The sequence below is a fragment of the Guillardia theta genome (genome assembly GCF_000315625.1).
Source record: "Guillardia theta CCMP2712 unplaced genomic scaffold GUITHscaffold_21, whole genome shotgun sequence".
Taxonomy (NCBI): Eukaryota; class Cryptophyceae; order Pyrenomonadales; family Geminigeraceae; genus Guillardia; species Guillardia theta.
The window spans coordinates 200,400-212,972 of NW_005434653.1; the positions used below are offsets into that span (position 1 = coordinate 200,400).

Below are 12,573 nucleotides of genomic sequence, written 5' to 3' on the forward strand. Positions count from 1 at the left end.
TGCAGCCACCTTTCTTCAGTGTCGATTATCCCGTGGAAGAGGTAAGATGTGCTCCTCTCCTCTCCTCTCCTCTCCTCTCCTCTCCTCTCCTCTCCTCTCTCCGCGCACTCCCTGCGCCGTCTCGTCTCCATCTCTTTCCCCGCCTTCTTAGAACGACCTCTTCATCTACAACAAGAGCAGACATCAAATGAAGTTCATTCCTCCCGCTAACTGTTTTGGTAGAACTTTGGAGCCATCGGAGCAATCATGGCGCATGAGGTGGGTCTTATTTCTCCTCCCTTCCATCTCCATGCCTCCTCTCTTCTCCGCTTCTCTTCTCGTCCCGTCCTCTCTTCTCCCTTCGCACAAACCTTGTGCCTGTCTTCTCTTCCCCTGTACTGTCTCCCCTCTCCCGTGTTCACGTATTCTTCCTCTCCTCTCCTCTTCTCTCCTTTCCTCTGCTCTCCTCTGCTCTCCTCGACTCGACTCGACCGCCTGACCATGTTCAAAGATCACGCACGGGTTTGACAACCACGGCGCGAAGTTCAACGAGGACCGGAAGATGCAGGACTGGTGGTCGGAGGACGTGCAGACTGAGTTCAACAAGCGAACCGAGTGCATCAAGACCTTGTATAGCGGCTTTGAGATCGCCGGCGTTACTGTGAGTTCTCTTCCTCATCCTTCTCATCTTCCCTCCTCTCCCTCCTCGCCCTCCCCTCCCCTTCATCTTCTTCTTCCCCTTCCCTCGCTTTTGTTGCCCTTGGATCCGCCTCACCTGCTTTCAGATTGCTGGCGACAGCACGTTGGGGGAGAACATCGCAGACTTCGGAGGTCTCAAGGTAGGCGAGGAGGAGGCGGGAGGGGAGGGGAGGAGGGGAGGAGGGGAGGAGGGGGGGGGGAGGGGGGGAGGGGGGGAGGAGGGGAGGGGAGGGGAGGGAAAAGGAAGGAAACCATTTGGAAAAGGAGCGGGGATGTAAACGATTGAGAAGGGAGGTGCGGTGTGATTGAGGTTGAGGGATGTGGAGGGAGATGAAGAATTGAAGGAGAGGACGAGGAAGGGGAAGGGGAAGGGGAAGAGGAAGAGGACGAGTACTAACGGGATGGCGCAGATCGCGTACGAGGCGTACCTCGAGTGGTACAACGAGACACTGTTCAGCACGTTCAAACGTCCTCCTCCCATCCTCTCCCGCCAGCTCTTCTTCGTGTCCTACGGGCAGAACTGGTGCGACAAGGAGAGGATGAAGGCGCAGCAGTACTCTACCTCAAACGACGAGCACTCGCCGAACCCTTTCAGGTTATGAGGAGAGGAGGGAGGAGCGGAGAGGATAGGAGAAAGGATGGGGGCCAATGGGATGGGGTCGCGGGAAGCCGATAGGGAGAGAGGTTGTGTAAGTGGCGGCGGCGGCGGCGGCGGCGGCGGAGGAGGAGGAGGAGGAGGAGGAGGAGGAGGAGGAGGAGGAGGAGGAGGAGGAGGAGGAGGAGGAGGGAGTGGAGGAGGGAGGTGGTAGTGGTGGAGGTGGGAGTAGCAGCAGCAGCAGCAGCAGCCAGTCGCTTCTATCCTCTCATCTTCTGTGCAGGACCAACGGGGTTGTCTCTCAAAACCCTGACTTCGCCGACACTTTCAGCTGCCCACAAGGAAGCCCCATGAATCCCGTACACAAATGTGTGATGTGGTCGCAGTACGCCGGGTATGTTCATCCCTACTCTTCCATCGCCCCTGCCTCTCGTTCCCGCCCATTTTCCTTCCTCTTCTTCCGTATTCCTCCTCTGGCCCCCTCCTTTCCGCTCTTTTCCTCTTCTCCCGCCTTCCTCCTCCCCTCCCTCCTCCAACTGTCATTGCTATTTCTATCCTCACATCCTGCCTGCAGAGGTCAGATCCTCGCCACGAAGCCCAAGGTGGAGCAAGGAAGCAGGAGGAAGTGGAGGGCGGAGAGGCTGCCTGCGGGGAGGAAGAAGCAACTGATGGAGCGGAGGTAGGAGGGTTGACTTTTCTGTTCTTGTTCGCTTGCTGACTTGCAACGCAGGTTGTGAAGACAGGACCACCGACACGGACTTGCTTCCTGTACATACTCATAGATGCTGGTCCTGCCTGTTTCTGGATCGTTTTCCTAGCATCTCAGTTTTCTTTTCTTTGCCTGTATTGTAAGATTCTCCTCCCTCTCCTTCTCGATAATTTAGAGCTCATGCCCACGTGCTTGGCTGTATCTTGCAGTCTGTCCCGAATAAACAAGTCAACCCGTCCTGCAGCGTCCCGTCAGTGACCGTCCCCTCCCTTGCCGCCTCCGCTGCTCTCGTCTGCCTCTACCCCGCTCTCCTTTCCTCTCTCGTCTGATACCTGACATAGCGGGAGGATTACGCAGAGGTTGTTCTGCTCCATCGATTCGCTCACAGGGTTATAAATTTTCTCCTGTCCCACACGCTCAGTCACTTCACGTGTCTCCTCCTCCTCCTCCTCTTCCTTCTCCTCCCCCTTTCCTCCTCCTTCCTCCTCGCCTTCCTTCCACCACCACCCACACCACCACCACCACCTCCTACCTGCACAGGCAACGACGCCACGTACTCGAGCGGCGCCTTCACCTCCTTCATCTTTCTCAGCCCCGAGCTCTGCGGCACCACGAGCTGGACCAGCTGCCCTGCCATCGTTCGCTTCATCGTCAGCACCAGCTGCTGCATGCTGCTGATCCACGTCGCCCGATCGATCCACGGATGCGCCCCCGTCCCCACGCACTGCGGCATCGAGCAGTATAGCCTCCCGTTCCCGTCATACGCGCAGAGGCCCGACAGGCCCGGGCCGCAAGGCTGGCTGGGGCGGTTGAGGGCAGGATCACAGAAAGCGTAGAGGGAGACAGGGGTAGTCGAAGCACAGCCCTCAGAGACCTGCAGTCCCTTCAGCTCCTCCTGCCCGTTCCCCTGGCCCCTCGACTCACCAGCCCTGACCATGAAGAGCCCGCGAAGTCAGGGAGAGAGATGGTGACGTTCTCTCCTCCTGCAATCGTCCGACGCGGCACAAACGACAAGCTGATCTGAACATTATCCTGCCCCTGCATGATTGTCACGCGGAGATCAGTGGGCACAATCCTGCACCTTCCCCTGACCTCTCACACCCATGTATCATCGCCTCCCTGACTAGAGCTCTGCCTCCCTCCTCTTCCATGCTTCGTCTCTCATCCTCACCGTATTGATCTTGTACGAGAGCTGAACGGGGGCCACAAGCTCGGGGTTGGTGAGGTGAATGTCGAGGGGAGTGAGGAGGAAATTGCGCGAGACCTGACTCATGTCTTCTCCCCATCGGACAGCATAGCTGACTCCCAGGCGTAGCAAATGCCCGGGCGTCAGGCTGGTCGGGCTGTAGCCTGCCAAGAGCCTCAGCGGAATGGACAGGTGGTGATGGGAGGGGCCACCAGGAAGGTTGGGGTTGGCATGGTACAAGGTCAGCCAGTCCTTCTGGAAGACAGCAGCGATCTTCTCCTGTTGAAGCTCGTCAGACAAGGAGGAGAGCGACGGACGACGGTGTTACCAGTGAGTCTCCAGGCTGGACGTAATGACGGCACTTGTCGATCTGAAGTCATCGAGAGGGTCAGGAGACGGCAGCATGGGAGCACAAGGCTGACCAGGATGCCAACGCATAGCAAGAGGGTCTGACCATTCGAAGCGACCGCAGTCTTGCTCAGGGAGGCCCTGAAACACATACGGACCGGAGCAGCAGACCTTATTGGTGGGGTCATAATCAAGCAGGCGAGAAACTTTCTAACCTGTCCAATGCCGATGGAGTCCAGGAGAATCTCCACACTTGTGGGCGGTCAAGAGGAGAAGAACTTTCAAGGGCCTTGCAGAGACGATCAGAAGAAGAGGAATGAGTAGGAGTACAAACGCACCCATGAACTGCTCTGAGGTAGACCAGAGCTAACAACCATCCACTTTAGAATTTTTCAAGCTCAAAGTACAGGGTGCATACCTTGTCATCGGACTGCTCATTCCAGGGACAACAGTCAGCAAAGGAAGTGGTCCTGGTGCGCAATATTGCAAACACTTGCAATCTCCAGTGCAGTTCTCTTGACAAGCACAGGCCGATCCCTGCTCAATCACCGAGCACTGAGACTGGTTGACAATGTAGTCGCAACTTCGCGTGCCCACGTGTCAGATCAGGAGCAGCCAAGTGCAAGCAACTCACCCTCCTATCACCGACGTGTTCACCGCAAACCTCAGGTTGATCGCCTGGCCCGCATACGCCGTTGCAACCGAACCATTCGACGGAGTTGGGTCCACAAGGAGAGGAACGAAGCCTTTGATCTTGACAGTAGCGCATGTCTCGATAGGATTGTACAGGGAGGTGTTGTAGTTCGGGATAGTCGTCTCCGAGCACACATAGTAAACCTGCCCCGGAACATACTTGCTCCCGTCCATCATCAGCCAGCCGTTGATGAATTGGGAGAACTCAGGCTGGCCTGTCCTTTCTGTGATGGCAAACTGAAGGCTGTTAGAGAAGCTGCTGAGGACAAGCACCGAGTACAGGCGGATAATCAGAACACCTCCCTGTGGGAGATCGAACTCATGGTTGTTCGGATACTGCAGGTCCTGCCCTACAGTGCCAATCACTGGGGCTGCGTATTCGCTGCAGTTCTGGTGCATGTAGTTGTAGATTTCACCAGGACTTGAGCACAGCTGAATAGCCGCGCTGTTTGTTATGTACAGTAATGCAAGTATTGATACAAGTAGCTTCATGCTGCAAGAGCTCTGAGAACGCTCAGGTTAATCTGAAACAGTGCTGTTCCGTTACAAAGAGACTCTGATGTGCTAGTATCAGGTTATCAGGGGCCTCGGGCTGTGAGAGGTCTCCTCTTCCCTGTCGTCGGATCTTCTTCTTCACTCCAACTGCAAGCTGATAGCCTGTCTTTGAAAACTTTGCATTGATATCTCGTGATATCTCTCCTAAACAAAATTCCTGGCGGCGATCCTTTGGAGTCCAGACACAGACAGTCCTCAAGAGGAAGAGACCTGCCTATGATCCTCTGTCCTTGTTCTTCCCTCCGCACCCTCCTCCTCTCTGTGTCTCTCCCTCTCCCTCTCTTCTCCCTCCTCCTTCCCTGTTATGGCGCCGTCGTATACGCAGCCATGGCAGCTGCGACTGAAGAGGCGTGAGGGTTGAGCGGGGATGTGGATTACCAAAATTGGGTATGAGGGGGATGCAAAATCTGGGAATGTGCGGGGATGTGGACATCACATTGGGCGAAAGGGGCAGAGAGGGGAGTAGGGCAGCACTGTAGTATGTGGGACATGGGGGATGAGGGGTCCATGAAACAAAACCACCCCACCCCACCTCCTGGATCTGAACCTGATGACCACCCCCCTCATATCCTCCCACCCTCTTGGGTGTCAGCACAGAATTTCTTATCACTACGATGCTGACAGTAGTAAACTGGTAAATATGCTTTTTTCTTCAAACAATGTTTTTAAAGATCGGCGTGCCTAGTGGGAGAAAAGAGTGTAAATAATCATAAGGAGGGGTGGGGTAGATAGATTAAAAACACTCGTGACCCGGGGGTCATTGAAAACATTTTCAAAGTATATGGTGGGGGTACTTGATCTATGCCGATGGATTTGCTCAATATTTCAGGTACAAACTCATATCCTCTCAAAACTACCCTACCACTGCTGTTCTTCGAGACCTACCCTACATACCTGAGGTCAGCAATCATATAAGTAATATATAAAATCATCATTGAGTCGAAAACCATGGCGCTTCGCTGATTCATAAAATAACTTTTAGTGTTTCGACCATCTTCCCCTTATACCCCACCCCCACACCCCCTCCCCACTGCGCGATTACTGCTCTCCAAATTCCTCCAAGTACCCCTCCAATTTGAAGTACCCCACATATTATGTCTCGGCAATACCACAACCCCACCATCTAGACTAGTGATCTCGAGATTCACGTCTAAAAGAGATGACCCCTACCAGTCGACCCATTCCCCCTATGATACTCTACCTCACCCTACCCAGAGGGCCAATTTTAAACCTCTTACAATACCCTACCCCCTTTGATCCCAATTTCACCCCCACCCCCAAGTCAAAATGACCAGTTCCTCTACCCCCGTCACTTTCACATGTACCTGAAAGTAACTGCGAGTACCCCTCGAGGTCCTGGTTATGACCCCCGTTCCGACAACAAGACAGGGTTCTCGGAGGAGGAACACTTGTACCCTACCCCTTTAGCTTAGTTCACCCTACCCCTCTAGCGGTGTCAATTGCACTTGCAAGGACCTTCGATTTAACTGTGCACCCCACCCCCATCACCCTGGTTTTTCTCTTTGACCTCTTTCTACCCTTCAAAGGGGGGTAGTAAGACCCACCCCCACCCCCAGTATGACCGAAAGAAAGTGAGGCGGACTCACTCAACGTGGCCGCGGAGCCGTCGCATGCTTGCGGTTCAAGGTAGCGCCATAAGGCGGCGTGCCTGTGCTTCACCCACCACTCTCCTCCTCTCCCTGTCGAATCTTCCGCACTTCCATTATCTTCATCGCGTGTTCATCCCTGATCGCTGCTTTCTCTGTATGATACTCGCTGGATGGGATGGATGATTTGCTGCCCCCTCCCCCATCCTCATGGATATGTTGCCAGGCAACAATGCTACGTGTTGTGTAGACTTCTCATTCTTGTGCATCCTTTCGAGATGATTCTTCTTGATACGAATTGCCAGGAGGTCCGGGCTTGCGAATCGTACCTTGAAAGGGGTTACCGTTCCTTGGTGTCACATTGTTGGATCCTTGCCATGGATTATCCTCCCACCTGCCGCCCGAAACAAGTTCATGAGAATGATTTTCTTGCATTGGACTTCTTGCCAGTATGCATCGAGATTGTCTCGTATGCACCTCCCTTTCCAAAGAATATTTGGGCAAACTCGAAGCACCTGAACCTGATAGGAGCATCGATCGAAGAGTACAAGAGCTATTCGTATGTCATGTATGCAGATGATGTGGAGAAATCTCTTTGGGAGCATCGGTATCAGGCAGTGCAGGAGAAGTACAGGCATATCCTGGAGAGAAGCTCTATTGAGCATTACAGGGGTGGCAAGAAAACAGCAGTTGAAACTGTGTATACCCCATGCGAAGTAACCATTGGAGGAGGAACTTTCATGTATGTTATGAAAGTGCACTGGCCCATCGATACAGTGAATGAGGTTGGAAATAGTTGTTTGTACATTTCTCTTGATCGTATCCTGACTTCTATTTTCCACAGAACGAGGTTAACACTACGTACATGACATCGTTGTTGGAGTGTTCCCCATATCCTCTGTGCTTCTTCACGACTGATGGTCACCTCATCACCTGCAATCCTGCTGCTAGACAAGTATTCGGGAAGACAATCTGGCTGCAGAGTGATATCTTCGGCATGGGGGAGCGGGAGAGACGGGGGCTCAACGTTGCCGACATGCAATTCTCAGGATCCTTTAGAATCGAACGCACCGAGCGACGTACGGCATATGAGAACATGATGGATGCTCTGACAGCAGACGGTGCGACCTTTGAAGTGGATCTGCCAATGAAGAAGCAGCAGGATGATGGTACCGAGACGGCCTGGTACTGTCGTGTGTTTGCGCAACGCCAGAAAGATCCCGTGACTGGCGAACCAATCATCATGGTCAGCCATCAGGATGTGACGAACTTGAGGAAAGTTGAGGGAGAACTTGGTAGAATGCAAATGACTGAACAGACCAACAAGGCATTGATGAATCAGGACAGTGATGTTGCCGGATCTTTGCTCACTCTCCTCGGGGAGGATTGGAAGTTTCTGGAGAATCAACAGGAAAATATGCAAGATGAGATGGAACTTGAGGAAGCTATGGAGTGGGAATCAAGGACTGCCAGTGGAGTAACTTTGGGTGCAGACAACTGTATCACTCAGAGCCAGAAGCTGAAGGGATTGAGACTTTGTTTGGACAAGGCGGATGATTGGGACTTCGATGTTTTTGAGTTGGAAAAGGAGGCAGACGGCTATCCACTTCAAGTCCTTACTTGGCACGTTTTCCAAAAGCATAACTTGATCGACGAGTTCAATCTGGACAGAATAAAGCTCATCAATTTTTTGAGACAGGTAATGGAATTGTCGTACCATCCTGCTTGTCTCCTTATCGTCTGCCTGGCAGGTTGAGGCTGGACATATGGAGAATCCCTATCACAATGCAACGCATGTGGCAGATGTCGTCCAATCTATGCACTGTATCTTATCAAAGGTAGGATAGACCGATTACTTGACCTGCAGTCTCTGACAGTGACATGGCAGGGGGGGCTAAGAAAGTTCGTGAGCCGAATGGAAGTACTTGCTGGACTTCTCGCTGCATGCATTCATGATTTTGAGCATCGAGGTCAGTCTTGTGAGTCTCGGATCCTTCTGGGCTGAAGGTTGACTGAAGGATTCAACAACGACTTCTTGATCAAAACTCAAGACGATTGGGCTATTGACTCGAATGACAAGTACGGCAGTGCTTTTGAGCCGGGAGAAGTATTGACTTCGTTACCCTGCAGGAGTCCGAATGAATCTCATCACCTTGCTTCCGCTTGGAAGATTTTGCGAAATCCAGAAGCAAACTTCATTCATCGAATGCCGCATGCTCAGCAGGTACTTCCCGCGTCATCGTTCCTGTTTCCCTCTCCACTGACTTCACCCACTCAGGTTCAGTTGCGCAAGCTTGTAATCGACATGGTACTAGCAACAGACATGGCCGAGCACATGGCGATTGTTTCTCGTTTAAAGACCGACCTTCAGAAGGTTCAGCATCAACACTTGGAAAGTTTCGGTGGAGTTGTAACTTGTTTTCGGCAGAGGCTGGAGAACCCAGACGATGGCATTGAGGGTCCACCGCCGGAGAATCTAAAAACTCTCGTGTTGCAGGTTTTCACTGCCTGCCAATTTTACTTCCAGATCTGATCAGGGGTTTACAGGGTGCGATTAAGATAGCAGACATTGGGCACCTTTACGCGGCTCATCATGTGAAACTTACCCTGGACGAGTGTAAGATCTGAACGGTAGGTGGCAGGTACATGTGAAATGGTCTGAGAGGTTGGAGGAGGAGATGTGGCTGCAGGTCAGTAGCACTTGTTGGGATGCGAGATGCCTGAGTTTGTCTGACAGGGCGATGTGGAGAAAGCAAGGAACATGAAAGTATGCCAGCGCATGTTTGGAAGGTTGTGGCTCCCCTCCTGACAAACTGCAGGTTTCCTTCTTGATGGACAGAGACAAACCTGGAGTCACAAAGTCTCAACCTGGTCTCGCGATCTCTTGCCTGTCGTAGAGCTACTCACCAGTCGCCAGGCTTCGTTGACTTCGTGGTTCGCCCCCTGTTCGAAGTTTGGACTGCCTGCTTCCCAGAGGTTCGATGCAGCTTGACTGTTGCGTCTCAGTTGTACTGACGGCCTCCCGAGCAGTATAGAGTCCTGTTGGATAGGATAGAGACCAACTATCAGTTTTGGAAGTCAAGAGAGACCCGGTCTGGTACGCCCGAGTCAACAAAGTCGCAGGACCAAGCTGAGGCGAACAAGGACTGAGGCGGCTCCTGGCAGCCCCAGCTCCTACTCCATTCAAGAGGAGCCGGGGGGAGCCGCGGAAGTTTTTCGCTGTCTTGGAGGGCTGGGGAAACAGGGCCCCGCGAACGATGTGAATGTGATAATAGTCTTGAAATCCTTTGAATGGAACCCCGCAAGTAGAAACTATGAATTGGGCTTTCCGCTGTCAGAACGACTCTGAGAAGTGGAGGGAGGCGAAAGTCAACTGACGTCCCCTACTCTTCGATCGTCCCCAAGCATACAGCAGTCCGCTTGCCAAGTGTTTCGAGTTGCAGCACGGGTACCGTAGTACGGTCGGACCGGGAGCTCAGAACTGACTCTGTGAGTTGGAGGGTCACGGTTACGACGGTACTTCACCCGCCGGACGAACGTGCTGAGAGCCGCAGTGCTCAGTACCGTACTGAGTACTGAACTGAGTCCGGCCGGCCTGCGAGTCCGGACCGGCCGCCCGGGCCCGGATCCCACCGTAGTGTCGGAAACCAAAAGTTCATGTCTATTTCCCAAATGTTCCTGATCCGAGAACATTTCTTTAGGCTCAACAGGAACTTTTGCAGAGCTAGAGCTTCTTGTGGATTTGAGAGCAATGGCGGGAAGTGTGCGGAAAGGAGGTAAGCATGGGAGGAGGAGGAGGAGGAGCGAGAGATGGAGGAGGGGGAGGAGGAGGTGGTGAGGAGGAGGAGGAGAAGGAAAGAGGTAGGTCGAATAGAAGAACAGAGAGGAGGGGGAGGAGACAAGCAAGCAGGGAAGGAATCACACGAAGGGCAAGGGGAGGCGGGAAAGGGAAGGAGGAGAAAGATTTCGTGGGACGGGAGCGCAGCAAGGAAGGTAGTGATGAAGGAACAAGTGCGTGACAAGTTCCAACGTAGACAGGGTCGGGCACTCTAGACTATCCCGCATGTTGATGACGATCTCATCCAAGGCCGCAGGATTGTCGTAGACAGAGAGTCAGATGTATCCTAGGATGCTGCGGCCATGGATGATGATGACGATTCATGCCGCATACATATCGCATACTCCTCCTCGCACCCCATTCCTCTCCCCTCAGCATTGGAAGCAGACACTTGGCCCTATCTCCCTCACCACATGGCCAACGCTCGTGCTCCATCGAACAGACGGCGCGAGAGCGAACAGAGCTGTTCGTTGTCCTCACGCGTGCGTTGCCCTCTCAGGGAAGCGGTCGCAGCAGGGAGAAGAGGCCAAGGAGGGGGTGGAGGAGGTGGTGGACATCGAAGACATGGCGGACAGGGAAGGTCGGGACGGGAAGGAGCTTGGGGAGGACAAGGTAGGAGAAGCGGGCATGGCGTCAGATCGCATGACGGACGGGGAGCAGGCGAAGGAGATCGCGCAGCTGCTGGTTGAGTGGTACCAGGTGAACAGGAGGGACCTGCCCTGGAGGGATCAGAAGCGCTGGTCACAAGCAGCGTACGCGGTGAGGGGGCGATGGGAGGAAGAAGAGGTCGAGTGCTGACGTGGCGGTGGAGGTGTGGGTGTCGGAGATCATGCTGCAGCAGACGCGGGTGCAGACTGTCATCCAGTACTTCCAGCGATGGATGGAGAGGTGCGGGGGAAAACCTCCCTCCTCCTCGTCCTCGTCCTCGTCCTCGTCCTCGTCCTCGTCCTCCTCCTCCTCCTCCTCCTCCTCCTCTTCCTCCTCCTCCTCCTCCTCTTCCTCCTTCTCCTCCCCCTCCTCCTAGCCGCAACCTTCCTGCCTGCCTCCTCTCTCCTTTCACGTGCTCCCGCTCCCGCTCTTGCTCCTGCCCCTGCCCCTGCCCCTGCCCCTGCCCCTGCCCCTGCCCCTGCCCCTGCCCCTGCCCCTGCCCCTGCCCCTGCCCCTGCCCCTGCCCCTGCTCCTGCTCCTGCTCCTGCTCCTGCTCCTGCTCCTGCTCCTGCTCCTGCTCCTGCTCCTGCTTCCTTCTTCTCAGTCCTCAGCTCTTCATTCCTTCTTGCTCCTACTGCTCTTCACCCTCCTATTCTCCTGCCTTTGCCTCCGCACTTTCAGCTTCTGCCTCCTCTGACTTGATGTCTTTCCTCCGGCTCCTCCTTTCAGGTGGCCGACGGTCGAGGATCTAGCATCCGCGACTGAGGAAGAAGTGAACGAAGTGTGGAGCGGATTGGGATACTACAGGCGCGCGAAATTTCTTCTCTTGGGATCACGAGCAGTGGTGAGGGTTGATGGGGAGAAGGGAGAAGGAGGAGGAGGACGAGCAAATGGGAAGGGAAGGCGGAGAGGTTTGGAGGGCCGTGAAGGAGGGAAGAAGGAAAAAACAATGGAAAGAAGGCAGGAGCAGGAGCAGGAGCAGGAGCAGGAGCAGGAGCAGGAGCAGGAGCAGGAGCAGGAGCAGGAGCAGGAGCAGGAGCAGGAAGGGGGAAGGAAGGGAACAAGAGGAGGGAGAAGGAAGAGGGAGCGGGATGTAAGGAGAAGGACGAGGAAGACGAGGAGGACGAGGAAAGGATAGCCTTATCATCGTGCAGGTTGAGAAGTACGGTGGTGTCCTGCCGCAGAAAGCTGAGGAGCTGAAGAAAATCCCGGGGATCGGCGACTACACGGCAGGAGCCATATCCTCCATCGCCTTCGGTCAGCAGGTGAGAGAGGGGGAGGGAGGGAGGGAGGGAAGGAGGGAGGGAAGGGGAGGGGAAGAGAAGGGAAGGGAGGGAGGAAGGTGAGGGAGGGAGGGAGGGAGGGGAAGGAGTGAATGAGCAAAGGATATTGGAAGCGAGAGAAACAGGAGGATATGAGGAGGATGCAGAAGAATGTCAAGAGGGAGGAAAGAGGAAGAGGAGGTGAAGGAGGAAGTAGAGGAGGAGGGGGAGCAGGAGGAAGTAAAGGAGGAGGTGGTGAAGGAGCCTATGAGGAAGAAGTAGAAGAGGAGGTGGTGAAGGAGGAGGAGGAGGAGGAGGAGGAGGAACAAGATGAAGAGGAGGAGGTGAAGGAGGAGGAAGGAGAGGAGGAGATTAGAGGGAGAGAAATGGCGGAGCGCACGACAAGAAACAAGGAGGAGGCAACACTATGGAATTTGTGTGTGTGTGTGTGTGT

General features: G+C 54.2%; 5 protein-coding genes across 5 annotated transcripts in view; 3 read left to right on the forward strand and 2 right to left on the reverse strand.

The window, feature by feature from the left end:
* Positions 1-2,010, forward strand: part of GUITHDRAFT_105632 (hypothetical protein) — a gene marked incomplete at both ends in the record, with an annotated part of 5,910 nt that extends 3,900 nt beyond the window's left edge. The window contains 8 exons of the mRNA XM_005835408.1: positions 6-41; positions 223-258; positions 491-640; positions 765-818; positions 1,089-1,273; positions 1,557-1,667; positions 1,848-1,952; positions 2,004-2,010. Of these exons, the coding sequence (XP_005835465.1) occupies positions 6-41; positions 223-258; positions 491-640; positions 765-818; positions 1,089-1,273; positions 1,557-1,667; positions 1,848-1,952; positions 2,004-2,010 (684 nt within the window). The remainder of the gene's footprint in view (positions 1-5; positions 42-222; positions 259-490; positions 641-764; positions 819-1,088; positions 1,274-1,556; positions 1,668-1,847; positions 1,953-2,003) is intronic.
* Positions 2,011-2,112: 102 nt separating this feature from the next.
* On the reverse strand, positions 2,113-3,316 carry GUITHDRAFT_151759 (hypothetical protein). The gene is made up of 5 exons (XM_005835409.1): positions 3,154-3,316; positions 2,907-3,020; positions 2,515-2,856; positions 2,315-2,386; positions 2,113-2,220 (listed from the first exon to the last, which is right to left on the reverse strand). The coding sequence occupies exons 1-5, from the start codon at positions 3,253-3,255 to the stop codon at positions 2,161-2,163; spliced, it is 690 nt and encodes a 229-aa protein (XP_005835466.1). The 5' UTR covers positions 3,256-3,316; the 3' UTR covers positions 2,113-2,160.
* Positions 3,317-3,595: 279 nt separating this feature from the next.
* GUITHDRAFT_151760 (hypothetical protein) lies at positions 3,596-5,094 on the reverse strand (the record flags this gene model as incomplete). Its single annotated transcript, XM_005835410.1, has 5 exons — positions 4,151-5,094; positions 3,935-4,099; positions 3,855-3,882; positions 3,732-3,805; positions 3,596-3,687 (listed from the first exon to the last, which is right to left on the reverse strand). Coding segments are annotated over exons 1-5 (910 nt in total), but the record flags the coding sequence as incomplete, so codon positions are not given.
* A 2,724-nt stretch (positions 5,095-7,818) lies between these two features.
* GUITHDRAFT_68697 (hypothetical protein) lies at positions 7,819-9,268 on the forward strand (the record flags this gene model as incomplete). Its single annotated transcript, XM_005835411.1, has 10 exons — positions 7,819-8,070; positions 8,123-8,209; positions 8,260-8,341; positions 8,390-8,450; positions 8,502-8,595; positions 8,650-8,767; positions 8,899-8,966; positions 9,014-9,061; positions 9,109-9,138; positions 9,191-9,268. 10 exons carry the CDS (start codon positions 7,819-7,821, stop codon positions 9,266-9,268), a joined length of 918 nt encoding a protein of 305 aa, XP_005835468.1.
* A 1,610-nt stretch (positions 9,269-10,878) lies between these two features.
* On the forward strand, positions 10,879-12,125 carry mutYH (mutYH base excision repair protein; the record flags this gene model as incomplete). Its single annotated transcript, XM_005835412.1, has 4 exons — positions 10,879-10,968; positions 10,991-11,097; positions 11,587-11,701; positions 12,012-12,125. Coding segments are annotated over 4 exons (426 nt in total), but the record flags the coding sequence as incomplete, so codon positions are not given.
* Between the last annotated feature and the right edge of the window lie 448 nt (positions 12,126-12,573).